Source organism: Tachyglossus aculeatus, chromosome 3, assembly GCF_015852505.1.
Source record: "Tachyglossus aculeatus isolate mTacAcu1 chromosome 3, mTacAcu1.pri, whole genome shotgun sequence".
Classification (NCBI taxonomy): domain Eukaryota; kingdom Metazoa; phylum Chordata; class Mammalia; order Monotremata; family Tachyglossidae; genus Tachyglossus; species Tachyglossus aculeatus.
In genome coordinates this window covers 11,015,412-11,029,316 of record NC_052068.1, presented here as the reverse complement: position 1 = coordinate 11,029,316, position 13,905 = coordinate 11,015,412, and the positions used below count along the sequence as shown (strand labels likewise).

Here is a 13,905-nt window from a genome sequence, read left to right as displayed (position 1 = left end):
TTATTTATTTTACTTGTACCTATTTATTCTGCTTATTTTGTTAATATGTTTTGTTTTGTTCTCCGTCTCCCCCTTCTAGACTGTGAGCCGCTGTTGGGTAGGGACCGTCTCTATACGTTGTCAACTTGTACCTCCCAAGCGCTTAGTACAGTGCTCTGCACACAGTAAGCGCTCAAATGCGATTGAATGAATGAATGAATATCTGTAATTTCTTTCTATTAATGTCTCTCTCCCCGCCTCTCCACCCTAGACTGCAAACTCGTTGTGGGCAGGGAATGTGTCTATTGTTGTATTGTACTCTCCCAAGCACTTAGTACAGTGCTCTGCACACAGTAAGTGCTCAGTAAATATGATCGATTGAACGCTTTCATTTGCTTTTTGCTTTGCGGGGAAGGATATTGGTGCTGGGAGCCCTGTAAGACACGTGTATTAAGCTGTCTTCCTTTCCAGTGGCATTTGTTAGACTGTGAGCCCACTGTTGGGTAGGGACTGTCTCTATATGTTGCCAACTTGTACTTCCCAAGCGCTTAGTACAGTGCTCTGCACAAAGTAAGCACTCAATAAATACGATTGATTGATTGATTGATTTGTTGAGCGCTTACTGTGTGCCAGACACAATACTAAGCACTGGGGTAGATACAAGTTAATCAGGTTGGACACAGTCCCTGTCCCGCATAGGGCTCACAGTATTAATCCCCATTTTACAGGTGAGGTAACTGAGGCACAGAGAATTTCAGTGACTAGCCCAAGGTCGCACAGTAGGGAAGTGGCAGATTTGGGATTAGAACCCAGGTCCTCTGTCTTGAAATCATTGTTGCGGCTGTTCGGAAATGTCTCTCTACAGTTTCAATGATCATTCATTCATTCATTCAATCATATTTATTGAGCGCTTTACTGTGTATACAGCAATAAAGCAAAACAGATCAGTCAGTCAGTGATATTTATTGATCGCTTGCTGTGTACTGAGCACTTGGGGGTGCACACAATAAGCGCTCAATAAATACGATTGAATGAATGGGAGAGGACAGTACCACATAGTTGGTTCACACGTTCCCTACCGACCAATAATAATAATAATAATGACATTTTATTAAGCGCTTACTATGTGCAAAGGACTGTTCTAAGCGCTGGGGAGGTTAGACGGTGATCAGGTTGTCCCACGGGGGGCTCACAGGCTTCACCCCCATTTTACAGATGAGGGAACTGAGGCACAGAGAAGTTAAACGACTTGCCCAAAGTCACACAGCTGACAATTGGCGGAGCCGGAATTTGAACCCGTGACCTCTGACTCCAAAGCCTGGGTTTTTTTGTGATGTAGGCTGTAATTTTTTCTAGCGAAAAAAGTTATGCCTTTTGTTGGCCTCAACCAGAGTTGGTAGCTTAGCTTCTCTTGGTGCCTAGCGAGTTTCAAGTTGGTAGGTGTCTTCTCTAACTCTTCAGCAACCCTCGTTTGGGAGAACAGCATGGCCTAGTAATAATAATAACAATAATAATAATAATGGCATTTATTGATTAGCGGATAGAACATGGGCTTGGGAGTCAAAAGGACCTGGGTTCTAATGCGATTCCACCCCTTGTGTGCTGTGTGACCTCGGGCAAGTCACTTAACTTCTCTGTGCCTCAGCTACCTCACCTGTAAAATGAGGATTAAAACTGCGAGCCTTATGTGGAACAGGGATTGTGTCCACCTTGATTTGCCCGTATTCATTCATTCAATTGTATTTATTGAGCGCTTACTGTGTGCAGAGCACTGTACTAAGCACTTGGAAAGTACAAGTTGGCAACATATAGAGACGGTCCCTACCCAGCAATGGGCTCACGGTCTAGAAGGGGGAGACGGACAACAAAATCAATCAATCAATCAATCAATCAATCGTATTTATTGAGTGCTTACTGTGTGCAGAGCACTGTACTAAGCACTTGGGAAGTACAAGTTGGCAACATATAGAGATGGTCCCTACCCAACAATGGGCTCACAGTCTAGAAGGGGGAGACGGACAACAAAATCAATCAATCGTATTTATTGAGTGCTTACTGTGTGCAGAGCACTGTACTAAGCGCTTGGGAAGTACAAGTTGGCAACATATAGAGATGGTCCCTACCCAACAGTGGGCTCACAGTCTAGAAGGGGAAGACGGACAACAAAACACGTGGACAGGTGTCAAGTCATCAGAATAAATAGAAATAAAGCTAAATGTGCATCATTAACAAAATTAATAGAGTAGGAAATTTGTACAAGTAAAATAAATCCACCCCAAAACTTAGTATGAGTGCCTGGCATTATCGTAAGCCCGTAACAAACACTGCAATTGTTTTTATTATTAAACGTTACTTCAGTTGCATGATTCCTTTTCCCTAGGTTTATTGAAGAAAAGTCTTCCTTTGAGTACGGGCAGGTGAATCACGCTTTAGCCGCTGCCATGAGGACGCTGATCAAAGAATACATGATCCTTATCACGCAGCTGGAGCACCTGCAGAGACAAGGCCTCCTGTCTTTACAGAAGCTCTGGTTCTACATCCAGCCCACCATGCGGACGATGGAGATTTTAGCGTCCCTGGGTAAGTTCGGATCGCTGCCCGTTGTGTTCTCCGCCCACCCCCCCCGAGAGAAGCGGGCTGCTGTCGAGGCCGGGCTCAGAGCCTGGGGGCCGTGGGGGTTGGGAGAGTAGGAAAGTGGAATTATTGTACTCCCCCAGTGCTCTGCACACAGTTAACACTCAATAAATTCATTCATTCAGTCAGTCAATCGTATTTATTGAGCATTTACTGTGTGCGGAGCACTGTTCTAAGCACTTGGGAGAAGACAGTAGAACCACAAGCAGGCACATTCTTTGCCCACAACAAGCTGAAAGTCAAGAGGGCGAGACACAGATTAATATACAGAAATAAATGGCAGATATGGACATAAATGGTGTGGGGCTGGGAGGAGGGATTCATTCAGTTGTATTTATTGAGCGCTTATTGGGTGCGGAGCACTGTACTGAGTGCTTGGGAAGTACAAGTTGGCAACATATAGAGATGGTCCCTACCCAACAATGGGCTCACAGTCTAGAAGGAGGAGACAGACAACAAAACCAAACATGTAGACGGGTGTCAGGTTGTCAGAACAAATAGTCTGGGTGACACAGAAGGGAATAGGAGAAGAGGAAAGACGGGCTTAGTCAGGGAAGGCCTCGATACGATTGACCGACCGACCGACTGAAATGCAGCAAGGGAGGGAACCGGGTGCAAGATCACCACGACCCAGGGGTGGAGAGACGATTTGATGCCAGGCCGTGGCATTCTTCAGCCAGAGCTGTGGTTGTTCCTTCCAAAACACCAAGCCGGCAGATGGGAAACCCAGGCTACTGCCAGGTGGGGTGAATTTGGAAAACTAACCCATTCTCATAGGGATAGGATTGATAAACGGCTGTCTTGGGAAGTGTCCTTTCATTATGGAAAATAAGTAACCATCGGCTTCTGCCCTCACCCCCTCTGTCTTTCCCCAATGTAGCCATATCCGTGGATAAAGGAGAATGTCTAGGGGGCTTAACCCTGAGCCTTCTCCACGACAGAACCTTCAATTCCACCGGCGACAGTCAAGCGCAGGAGCTGTGCTTGTATTTGACCAAGGCGGCAAGCGTCCCCTACTTTGAAATTTTGGAGAAGTGGATCTACAGAGGAATAATCAACGACCCGTACAGGTAGATCCTCACATCGGAGGCGGTTCTCCCACATGCCAATCACCTTCGTTTCAGCTAACGGGTTTGCAGTTTTGAATGGCCACAGTTAGGGGTGGCAAACGCCCCTGACATTGTGTTTCTTGAATTAATGGGGGAACTTGATTGTATCTGCTCAAAGATTCTGATGCAATTAAGTTCCCCGTGTGATAGGAACAAATGAGTGATATGGTTACTGCTCAGAGCATAGTGCAGTTGGTGAGACCTAGGTACCTATTCTCGCTGTTCTGGTAAATAATAATAATAATAATAATGGCATTTGTTAAGCACTTACTATGTGCAAAGCACTGTTCTAAGCGCTGGGGAGGGTACAAGGTTGTCAGGTTGTCCACGTGGGGCTCACAGTTTTAATCCCCATTTTACAGATGAGGGAACGGAGTCCCAGAGAAGTTGTGTCTTGCCCAAAGTCACACAGCTGACAAGCGGCAGAGCCGGGATTAGAACCCATGACCTCTGACTCCCAAGCCTGGGATCTTGCCACTGAGCCACGCTGCTTCCCTAAAGCAGCATCCAGTAAACTCTAAAAAAAAGTTACCGTAACTAGGATTTTCTTTGTGATTTGAACAGCAGTACAACCAAGTGGCGTAAAATGATTTTTAAGGGGTCAAAATCCTTGGATTTACAATAAGTGCTTTGTACAGTGCTTTGCACGCAGTAAGCACTCAATAAATACAATTGAATCGAATTGGATTTGATCTTGGTGACAGAAGCCACAAAACCCTTTTTCCCTTTGTACCTTAAACCTCGGGTTATACCAGTCCTAACTGACAAACGTGGCTTCCCTTCTGGGATCTGAGCGCCTGTAATTGGAAAGGTAAGGCTGTATTTAAAACATCTTGCTTCAACCTTGATTTGCGAGAGTATTGAATAAATGTTTTAATGCCGTAATGGTAAAGATCCTCAACCCTGAATTTTGTGGTTGCCTCAGACATGTCTTCCATAACTGATTTTTAAACTCAGAAAAGGAAAACATTACTCAAATCCAGAACAAGGTAAAGCCTGCTCTCAAGCCTGCACCTCTCTCCAGTCACTATCCATTTAAGAGTGCTTCACCGCCTCTAACGAGAAGTTGTTTAGACAGAAGAAAGCGAGCGGGAAAATCTCAGCTCATCATACCTGACCTCTGCTACTATGAAAACCAGTTACCGTTTGGCCTTGTGTGCAGATGACGAGCTGTTGAGTGATTTCTTTATTACTAGAGGAGACTCTTCTTTGAAAATGGAAAAGAACCACTGGCACTCTAGCCGGAGAATCAGCTTGCCTTCAAAAACGTGGCATGTTTCTGATTAGGTTTTGCATTCCCTTCCAGCTAGCTCTCATTCGGAGGGTGGATGATTAACCAGTTTGGAATTTTTTGGGTCTTCTTCTTCTCTTACCTCCTGCTGCCCATAATAATTTTAGTATTTGTAGTATTTATTAAGCACTTACTATGTGTCAAGCACTGTACTAAGCATTGGGGTAGACACAAGAAAATCAGGTTCCACATGGGGGCTGTCAGTCTAAGTAGGAGGGGGAACAGACATTGAATCCCCATTTTGCAGATAAGGGAATAAAAAGGTTTGATGGGAAAGGAGGCTTGAACCAAGGTTTCTTGATCTTGGAGTCCCCACAACTCCTTCCGGTCCTTCAGGTCACTTTTATCTTTAATAAATATGATTGATGGATTGATTACTTCTGGCAGGCCCTAGTCCTTTCCCCTTCTAGCCCTGACTTTGGAATAGCACCGCCACCATCCATCAATCGGTGGTATTTATTGAGTATTTACTAGGTGCAGAGCACTGTACTAAGTGCTTGGGAGAGTACAGTACCACCAGAATTAGCAGACGTTCCCTGCCCATAATGAGCTTACCATTTAGAGCATCCACTGTTGTTCTAAAAATGGAGCCTACAGGGAAAGAGCTGAAAGCTAGGAGCTGGCGTGGGTGAACAGATGGACAAAAGAATAAAGTTGAGGAGTTCTCCCTCTCTGTCATCCCCTCTGATTTCTTCCCTCGGTCATCTCTGTCCTTTCTCCGGCTCCTCACTGAAGGAGTAGCCCTCAGGCAGACAGACAAAATTGTGAGAGCTACTGGTCCATTGAAGTTATCGGCCAAAACGAGGTATGGGGGATTTCTGATCATAATAATGATGGTATTTGTTAAGCGCTTACTCTGTGCCAAGCACTGTTCTAAGCACTGGGGGGTATACAAGGTAATCAGGTTGTCCCACGTGGGGCTCACAGTCTTAATTCCCATTTTACAGGTGATGTAACCGAGGCACAGAGAAGTGAAGTGACTTGCCCAGAGTCACACAGCTGACAAGTGGCTGAGCCGGGATTAGAACCCACGACCTCTGACTCCCAAGCCTGTGCTCTTGCCACTAGGCTATGCTGCTTCTCCTGATAATTCTGATTTATCACTCTGTCTCTCCTGATAATTCTGATTTATCACTCTGCCTCTCCTGATGATTCTGATTTGTCACTGTTCTGCCGAGCAGGCTATATCATGATTAACTGATAATTGTTGGGATTTTAGTTCCAGTAGTCTCTGCTAGAACTTCAAAAGACCCGTCGTAACAACAGCCTCTGTGGTGGTTACTTTGGGCTGCGTTCACGTTCCCTGTTGGTTCATTATTAGACACGGAAAAAAGAAAGACCCGTTGCCTCTTCTGTCGTTTCTTTAAGTCGATCTTCCGTTCTTTGAGATTTGAGGAACGTTTCGTGGTTTCAATAGGTAAAGCGGCAGTTTGACGTCTAGAGAGAGGCGTGCTCTTAGAATATGTTACCGTGTCTGCAAACCTTCTCTGAATTATACAGTGAATTCATGGTGGAAGAACACGAGCTCCAGAAGGAGAAAATCCAGGAGGATTATAACGACAAGTACTGGGATCAAAGATACACGGTCGTTCAGCAACAGATTCCATCCTTCCTCCAGAAAATGGCAGACAAAATACTTAGTACAGGTGAGGCGCCGACGTCACGTTGGAGTAAAACCGGGGCCTCGGAAACGGAGAGAACAAATTTCAAGCCTTGAGCACCCTGCCCTCCCTTTGACTCAGGAGAGGAAACGATTCGTCTTCCCCGGCCATGGAAGGGAGACTGTCAATCAATCAATCAATCAATCGTATTTATTGAGCGCTTACTGTGTGCAGAGCACTGTACTAAGCGCTTGGGAAGTACAAGTTGACAACATATAGAGACAGTCCCTACCCAACAGTGCTCTTACAGTCTAAAAAGGGGGTCGTCATCAATTGTATTTATCAGTCATTTGGTCAGTCATTGTCAGTCATTCAGTCAATCAGTCGGTCAGGCGGTGGTATTAAAATGTGCAGAAGACTATACTAAGTGCTTGGGAGAGTTCAGTAGAATAGGGAGACATGATCCCCGCCCTCAAAGAGTTAACACTTTAGCGGGGAAAAAGACATTAAAATAAGTGACAGGGAGGAGGAAGCAACAGAGTGAAAGGATGAGTACGTAAGTGCTATCGGGTTGGGGATGGGGTGAGTATCAAAGTGTTTAGGGGGAACCAACTTAAATGCATAGGTGATGCAGAAGGGAGGGAGATGGGGAGGGGAGGGGAGAGATAAATAAGGGAAAGTTTCCTGGAGAAGTGTTTTTGGAAGGGCCTTAATTGCGGATGTGAAAGGAGAGGGGATTCCAGACATTTATTTTATTCTGTTAATATGTTTGGTTTGTTCTCTGTCTCCCCCTTCTAGACCGTGAGCCCACTGTCGGGTAGGGACCGTCTCTATATGTTGCCAACTTGTACTTCCCAAGCGCTTAGTACAGTGCTCTGCACACAGTAAGCGCTCAATAAATACGATTGATTGATTGATTGATTGAGAAAGGAATCAACAACAAGAGAGAGATGAGAGCAAGGCCCAGTGGGCGGTTTGGTGGTAGAGGAGCAAAGTGTGTGGGCTGGGTTAGAGTGGGAGAGGAGCCAAGATAGGTGGGAGGCGCTGGCTTTCCTCCCATAATAAAAATTATGGGACGCGCTTAAGATGTGCCAAGCACTGTTCTAAGCGCTGGGGTAGATACAGGGTAATCAGGTTTTCCCACCGGGGGCTTACAGTCTTAATCTTCAGTCTTGGCTTCCCCAAGGACACACAGCAGGCAAGTGGCTCAGTGGAAAGAGCCCGGGCTTTGGAGTCAGAGGTCATGGGTTCAAATCCCGCTCCGCCACCTGTCAGCTATGTGACTTCGGGCAAGTCGCTTAACTCCTCTGTGCCTCAGTTACCTCATCTGTAAAATGGGGATTAAGACTGTGAGCCCCCCCGTGGGACAACCTGATCACCTTGTAACCTCCCCAGCGCTTAGAACAGTGCTCTGCACATAGTAAATGCTTAATAAATGCCATCATTATTATTTATGCATTCATTCATTCAATCGTATTTATTGAGCACATACTGTGTGCAGAGCACCGTACTAAGCGCTTGGGAAGTACAAGTTGGCGACATCTTTTAGACTGTGAGCCCACTGTTGGGTAGGGACTGTCTCTATATGTTGCCAACTTGTAATAATAATAATAATGGCATTTATTAAGCGCTTACTATGTGCAAAGCAAACTTGTACTTCCCAAGTGCTTAGTACAGTGCTCTGCATACAGTAAGTGCTCAATAAATATGATTGATTGATATAGAGACGGTCCCTACCCAACATCGGGCTCACAGTCTAGAAAGGGGATGCAGAAGGGAGGGAGATGGGGAGGTGAGGGGAGATTTGAGGAATTATTATTATTATTGTAAGTGGCGGAGCCAGGATTAGAACCCACATAATAATAATAATGATGGCATTTGTTAAGCGCTTACTATGTGCAAAGCACTGTTCTGAGCGCTGGGGAGGATACAAGGTGATCAGGTTGTCCCACGTGGGGCTCACAGTCTTAATCCCCATTTTACAGATGAGGGAACTGAGGCTCAGAGGAGTGAAGTGACTTGCCCAAGGTCACACAGCAGACATGCGGCGGAGCCAGGATTAGAACCCATGACCTCTAACTCCCAAGCCCGGGCTCTTGTCACTAAGCCACTCTGCTTCTCCATCAGCGCTTAGAACAGTGCTTTGCACGTAGTAAGTGCTTAATAAATGCCATCATCATTATTATTATTATCCGGCATAACCTCTGTTCTTAGCCTCTATGTGACACGTGAACTGCCTAAAATCTTCCCTGTTTTTCTCCAGCCCCACCCCCACCCCCTCTTTGACTCTCCCCTCTTTCCCAGCAGAATCTCAAGGGATCTCCCTCCTCCTCTCAGGTCTACCCCCTTCACATTCATTCAATCGTATTTATCGAGCACTTACTGTGTGCAGAGCCCTGTACTAAGCGCTTGGGAAGTACATGAACCTCCGACCCCATCCCTTTGCATCTTATCAAAACACCTGCCCCTCCCTTCTTCCTTCCCTGACGGCCGTCTTCAGCCGATGCCTTTCCAATGACTATGTCCTCTCCGCTTTCAAAGATGCTTATATATATATATATATATATATATATATGTATCTATCTATCTATATATATATATATATATATATACCCTATTTTTAAAAAGAAAAAAAGCCCTCCTTTGACCCCCGTGGTTCCCTCCAGTTACCTCCTGACGCAGCATAGAGCCCAGGCCTGGGAATCAAATGGATCTGGGTTCTAGTCCCAGCTCCACCACGCATCTGCTGTGTGACCTTAAGCAAGTCATTTCACTTCTCTGTGCCTCGGTGACCTCATCCGGAAAATGGGGATTGAGACTGAGCCCCGGGTGGGACGGGGGCGGTGTCCAACCCATTTTGCCTGTATCTACCTGAGTGTTTAGAACAGTGCCTGGCACATAGTAAGCACTTCCCCAATACCACAATTAATATGGAAGCCGTATGGTCTAGTGGAAACAACGTAGGACATGGGTTCTAATTCCGGCTCTACCGCATTTCTGCTGTGGGAGAAGCAGCGTGGCTCAGTGGAAAGAACACAGGCTTTGGAGTCAGAGGTCGTGGGTTCGGATCCTGGTCTGCTGTGTGACCTTGGGCAAGTCACTTCACTTCTCTTGCCAACTTGTACTTCCCAAGCACTTAGTACAGTGCTCTGCACACAGTAAGTGCTCAATAAATACGATTGCTTGATTCTCTGAGCCTCAGTTCCCTCATCTGTAAAATGGGGATTAAGACTGTGAGCCCCGCTTGGGACAACCTGATCACCTTGTATCCTCCCCAGCGCTTAGAACAGTGCTTTGCACATAGTAAGCGCTTAACAAATGCCATTATTACTATTATTATTATGTGACCTCAGGCAAGTCACATAACTTCTCCGTGATTAAGTTAATTCAGTTACCTTATCTGTAAAATGGGCATTGAGACCGTGAGCCCCTTGTGGGACAGGGAATATGTCCAACCTGATTACTTTTTATCTACCCCGTGCGTAGAACAGTTTAAGAGTAAGCCCTTAACAGATAACCCAGTTATCATTATTCTCATTACTCTCCAAACTCCTTGAGTGAGTTCTTGCCACTCACTGCCTCCATTTCCTTTCTAATTCGCTCTTTGGCCACCCCCTCAATTTACCTTCTGCTCACTTCATTCCCCGGAAACCACTCTCTCCAAGTTCATTCATTCAGTCGTATTTATTGAGTGCTTACTGTGTGCAGAGCACTGTACTAAGCACATGGGAAGTACAAGTTGGCAACATACAGAGACGGTCCCTACCCAACAGCGGGCTCACAGTCTAGAAGGGGGAGACAGACAACAAAACATAGTAAAATAAAATAAATAGAATAGTAAATATGCACAAATTAAATAGAGTAATAAATATGTACAAACATATCTACAGGTGCTGGGGGGAGGGGAAGGAGGTAAGGCGGGGAGGATGGGGAGGGGGAGGAGAGGGAGAGGAAGGAAGGGGCTCAGTGTGGGAAGGCCTCCTGGAGGAGGTGAGCTCTCAGTAGGGCCTTGAAGGAAGGAAGAGAGGAGCTTGGCAGATGGGCAGAGGGAGGGCATTCCAGGCCAGGGGGAGGACGTGGGCCGGGGGTCGACAGCGGGACAGGCAAGAACAAGGCCTAACGGTGAGGAGATTAGCGGCGGAGGAGCGGAGGGTGCGGACTGGGCTGTAGAAGGAGAGAAGGGAGGTGAGGTAGGAGGGGGCGAGGGGATGGACAGCCTTTTTCTCTGCTTCTCCTTTTCCCATCGCCCCTACTCCCTCCCTTACCTCTACCCCCCTGCTCCACAGCACTTGTGTATATATGTACATATCTATTGTTCTATCAATTTTATTAATGATGCATATATATCTATAATTATATTTACTTATATTGATAATAATAATAATGGCATTTATTAAGCACGTACTATGTGCAAAGCACAGTTCTAAGTGCTGGGGAGGTTATAAGGTGATCAGGTCGTCCCACAAGGGGCTCACACAGTCTTAATCCCCATTTTACAGATTAGGTAACTGAGGCCCAGAGAAGTTAAGTGGCTTGCCCAAAAAGTCACACAGCCAACAGTTGGGGGAGCCGGAATTTGACCCATGACCTCTGACTCCAAAGCCCATGCTCTTTCCACTGAGCCACACTGCTTCCCAATTGCTTCCCAATTTATGCTGTTGATGCCTGTTTACTTGTTTTGTTTTGTTGTCTGTCTCCCCCTTCTAGACTGTGAGCCCATTGTTGGGTAGGGACCGTCTCTATATGTTGCCAATTTGTACTTCCCAGGCGCTTAGTACAGTGCTCTGCACACAGTAAGTGCTCAATAAATATGATTGAATGAATGAATAAATGAATGACAAATAGAGAATCCGGGATTAGAATCCGTGACCACCTGACTCTCAGGCCCGTGCTCTATCCATTATAATAATGGTGGTATTTGTTAAGCGCTTACTATGTGCCAAGCACTGTTCTAGACCCTGGGGTAGATACAAGGTAATCAGGGGGTCCCACTGGGGCTCACAGTCATAATCCCCATTTTACAGATGAGATAACTGAGGCACAGAGAAGTGAAGTGACTTGCCCGAAATCACACAGCAGACAAGTGGCAGAGCCGGGATTAGAACCCACGACCTCTGACTCCCAAGCCAGGGCTCTTTCCACTAAACCACACTGCTTCTCTATAATAATGTTGGTATTTGTTAAGTGCTTACTATGTGCCAGTCATTCAGTCATTCATTCAGTTGTATTTATTGAGCGCTTACTGTATGCAGAGCACTGTACTAAGCGCTTGGGAAGTCCAAGTTGGCAACGTATAGAGACGGTCCCTACCCAACAGTGGGCTCACAGTCAATCACTGTTCTAAGCGCTAGGGGGGATACAAGGTGATCAGGTTGTCCCACATGGGGCTCACAGTCTTCATCCCCATTTTACAGATGAGGGAACTGAGGCATGTTTCACACCTGTCTACATGTTTTACACCTGTCTACATGTTTTGTTTTATTGTCTGTCTCCCCCTTCTAGACTGTGAGCCCGCTGTTGGGTAGGTACCGTCTCTAGATGTTGCCGACTTGTACTTCCCAAGAGCTTAGTACAGTGCTCTGCACACAGTAAACGCTCAATAAATATGATTGAATGAATGAATGAGGCACAGAGAAGCTAAGTGACTTGCCCAAAGTCACACAGCGGACAAGTGGCGGAGCCGGAATTAGAACCCACGACCTCTGACTCCCAAGCCTGGGCTCTTTTCACTAAGCCATGCTGTGCCATGCTGCCTCTTGTATAGCCCAGGGTTTAGCAAGTCCCGGGCACATAATAAGCGCTTAAAAATACCATTAAAAATAAAATTGTGGGGGAGTCCCAGGGAAGCCCTTTTTCCTTGCAGTCAAGTCAACCACCACTATGATGGGGGAGAATTCGGCCCACCAAGTGTTTGCCCATCTAATAATAATAATAATAATAGTAATAATAATAATAATGATGTTGGTATTTGTTAAACGCTTACTATGTGCAAAGCACTGTTCTAAGCGCTGGGGTAGATACAAGGTAATCAGGTTGTCCCACGTGGGGCTCACAGTCTTCATCCCCATTTTACAGATGAGGGAACTGAGGCACAGAGAAATGAAGTGACTTGCCCAAAGTCACACAGCTGACAAGTGGCGGGGCCGGGATTAGAACCCACGACCTCTGACTCCAAAGCCTGTGCTCTTTTCCACTGAGCCACGCTGCTTCTCTGCTTGGGAGCTAATCCCAAATTGGATTAACACGGAAACAGGAAAAGGCAGTCACGTTCAGCGTCGCTCAGCGGAAAGAGCCCGGGCTGTGGAGTCAGAGTTCACGGGTTCAAATCCCGGCCCCGCCACTTGTCAGCTGTGTGGGCAAGTCATTTAACTTCTCTGTGCCTCAGTTCCCTCATCTGTAAAATGGGGATGAAGACCGTGAGCCCCCTGTGGGGACAACCTGATCACCTTGTGACCTCCCCAGTGCTTAGAACAGGGCTTTGCAGGTAGCGCTTAATAATTGCCATCGCTATTATTATTATTATTATTCACTTGTATTTATTGAACACCTACTTTATACAAAGCACTGTAGTAGAGGAGCGAGTCCCACCATCTCTTTTCTACCTTCCCCTCACTGCCTTCTAGGAAAGTACCTAAATGTAGTCCGAGAATGTGGCCGAGACGTGACTTGCCCCTTGGCTAAAGAAGTGATCTACACTTTGAAGGAGCGAGCGTACGTGGAACAAATAGAAAAAGCTTTCAACTACGCCAGCAAGGTGCTCCTGGATTTCCTCATAGAAGAAAAAGAACTCGTGGCGCATCTGAGGTCGGTTTTCTTCAATTACGGCATCTGTTCGTGGGAAAGGGAATCTCGAAGGCATTTGAGACCGTTTTCCGGGCTTTAGGACTGTTATTCGCAGAATTCAGTTTTTTGGGTCATCGGGGTTATTGTTTGTAACTGGATTTCTACAGAAGTTCAATCAAGTAGGATCAAATTATTCCTTGGCAGCTCCTCTTCTGATCTTCTTAAAAGAGGAGGTTGCCACTTAGAATTCCCAGAACTAAGAAATTGGAGTCCTGCAAGATTGGTGTCTAGTGACTTTTTTTTCCTCTACTTCCTCCTGCTTTATTTTATTATTTTTCTTTAATCACGCGGTGTGAGTTTACAACATTTGTCTTGAGTTTGGCCTGCTCTGTAATATTCTCTTTGAAAAGACAATGTTTCTGGTTATGCAGCCTAACTTTAATTACTTTGCTCGTATTTCTAGCACTCTAGAATAATCCATTTATATCCTTGTATCATCTGTGTTAAA

The 13,905-nt window shown here is 45.9% G+C and overlaps 1 protein-coding gene across 3 annotated transcripts in view; it reads left to right on the top strand.

Moving 5' to 3' along the window:
* TUBGCP2 (tubulin gamma complex associated protein 2) overlaps window positions 1–13,905 on the top strand; it is a 71,407-nt gene that overhangs the window by 33,087 nt on the left and 24,415 nt on the right. For all 3 annotated transcript variants that reach the window (XM_038743946.1, XM_038743947.1, XM_038743948.1), the window contains exons 8-11: window positions 2,360–2,559; window positions 3,494–3,683; window positions 6,514–6,659; window positions 13,238–13,418. In XM_038743946.1, the coding sequence (XP_038599874.1) occupies window positions 2,360–2,559; window positions 3,494–3,683; window positions 6,514–6,659; window positions 13,238–13,418 (717 nt within the window). The remainder of the gene's footprint in view (window positions 1–2,359; window positions 2,560–3,493; window positions 3,684–6,513; window positions 6,660–13,237; window positions 13,419–13,905) is intronic.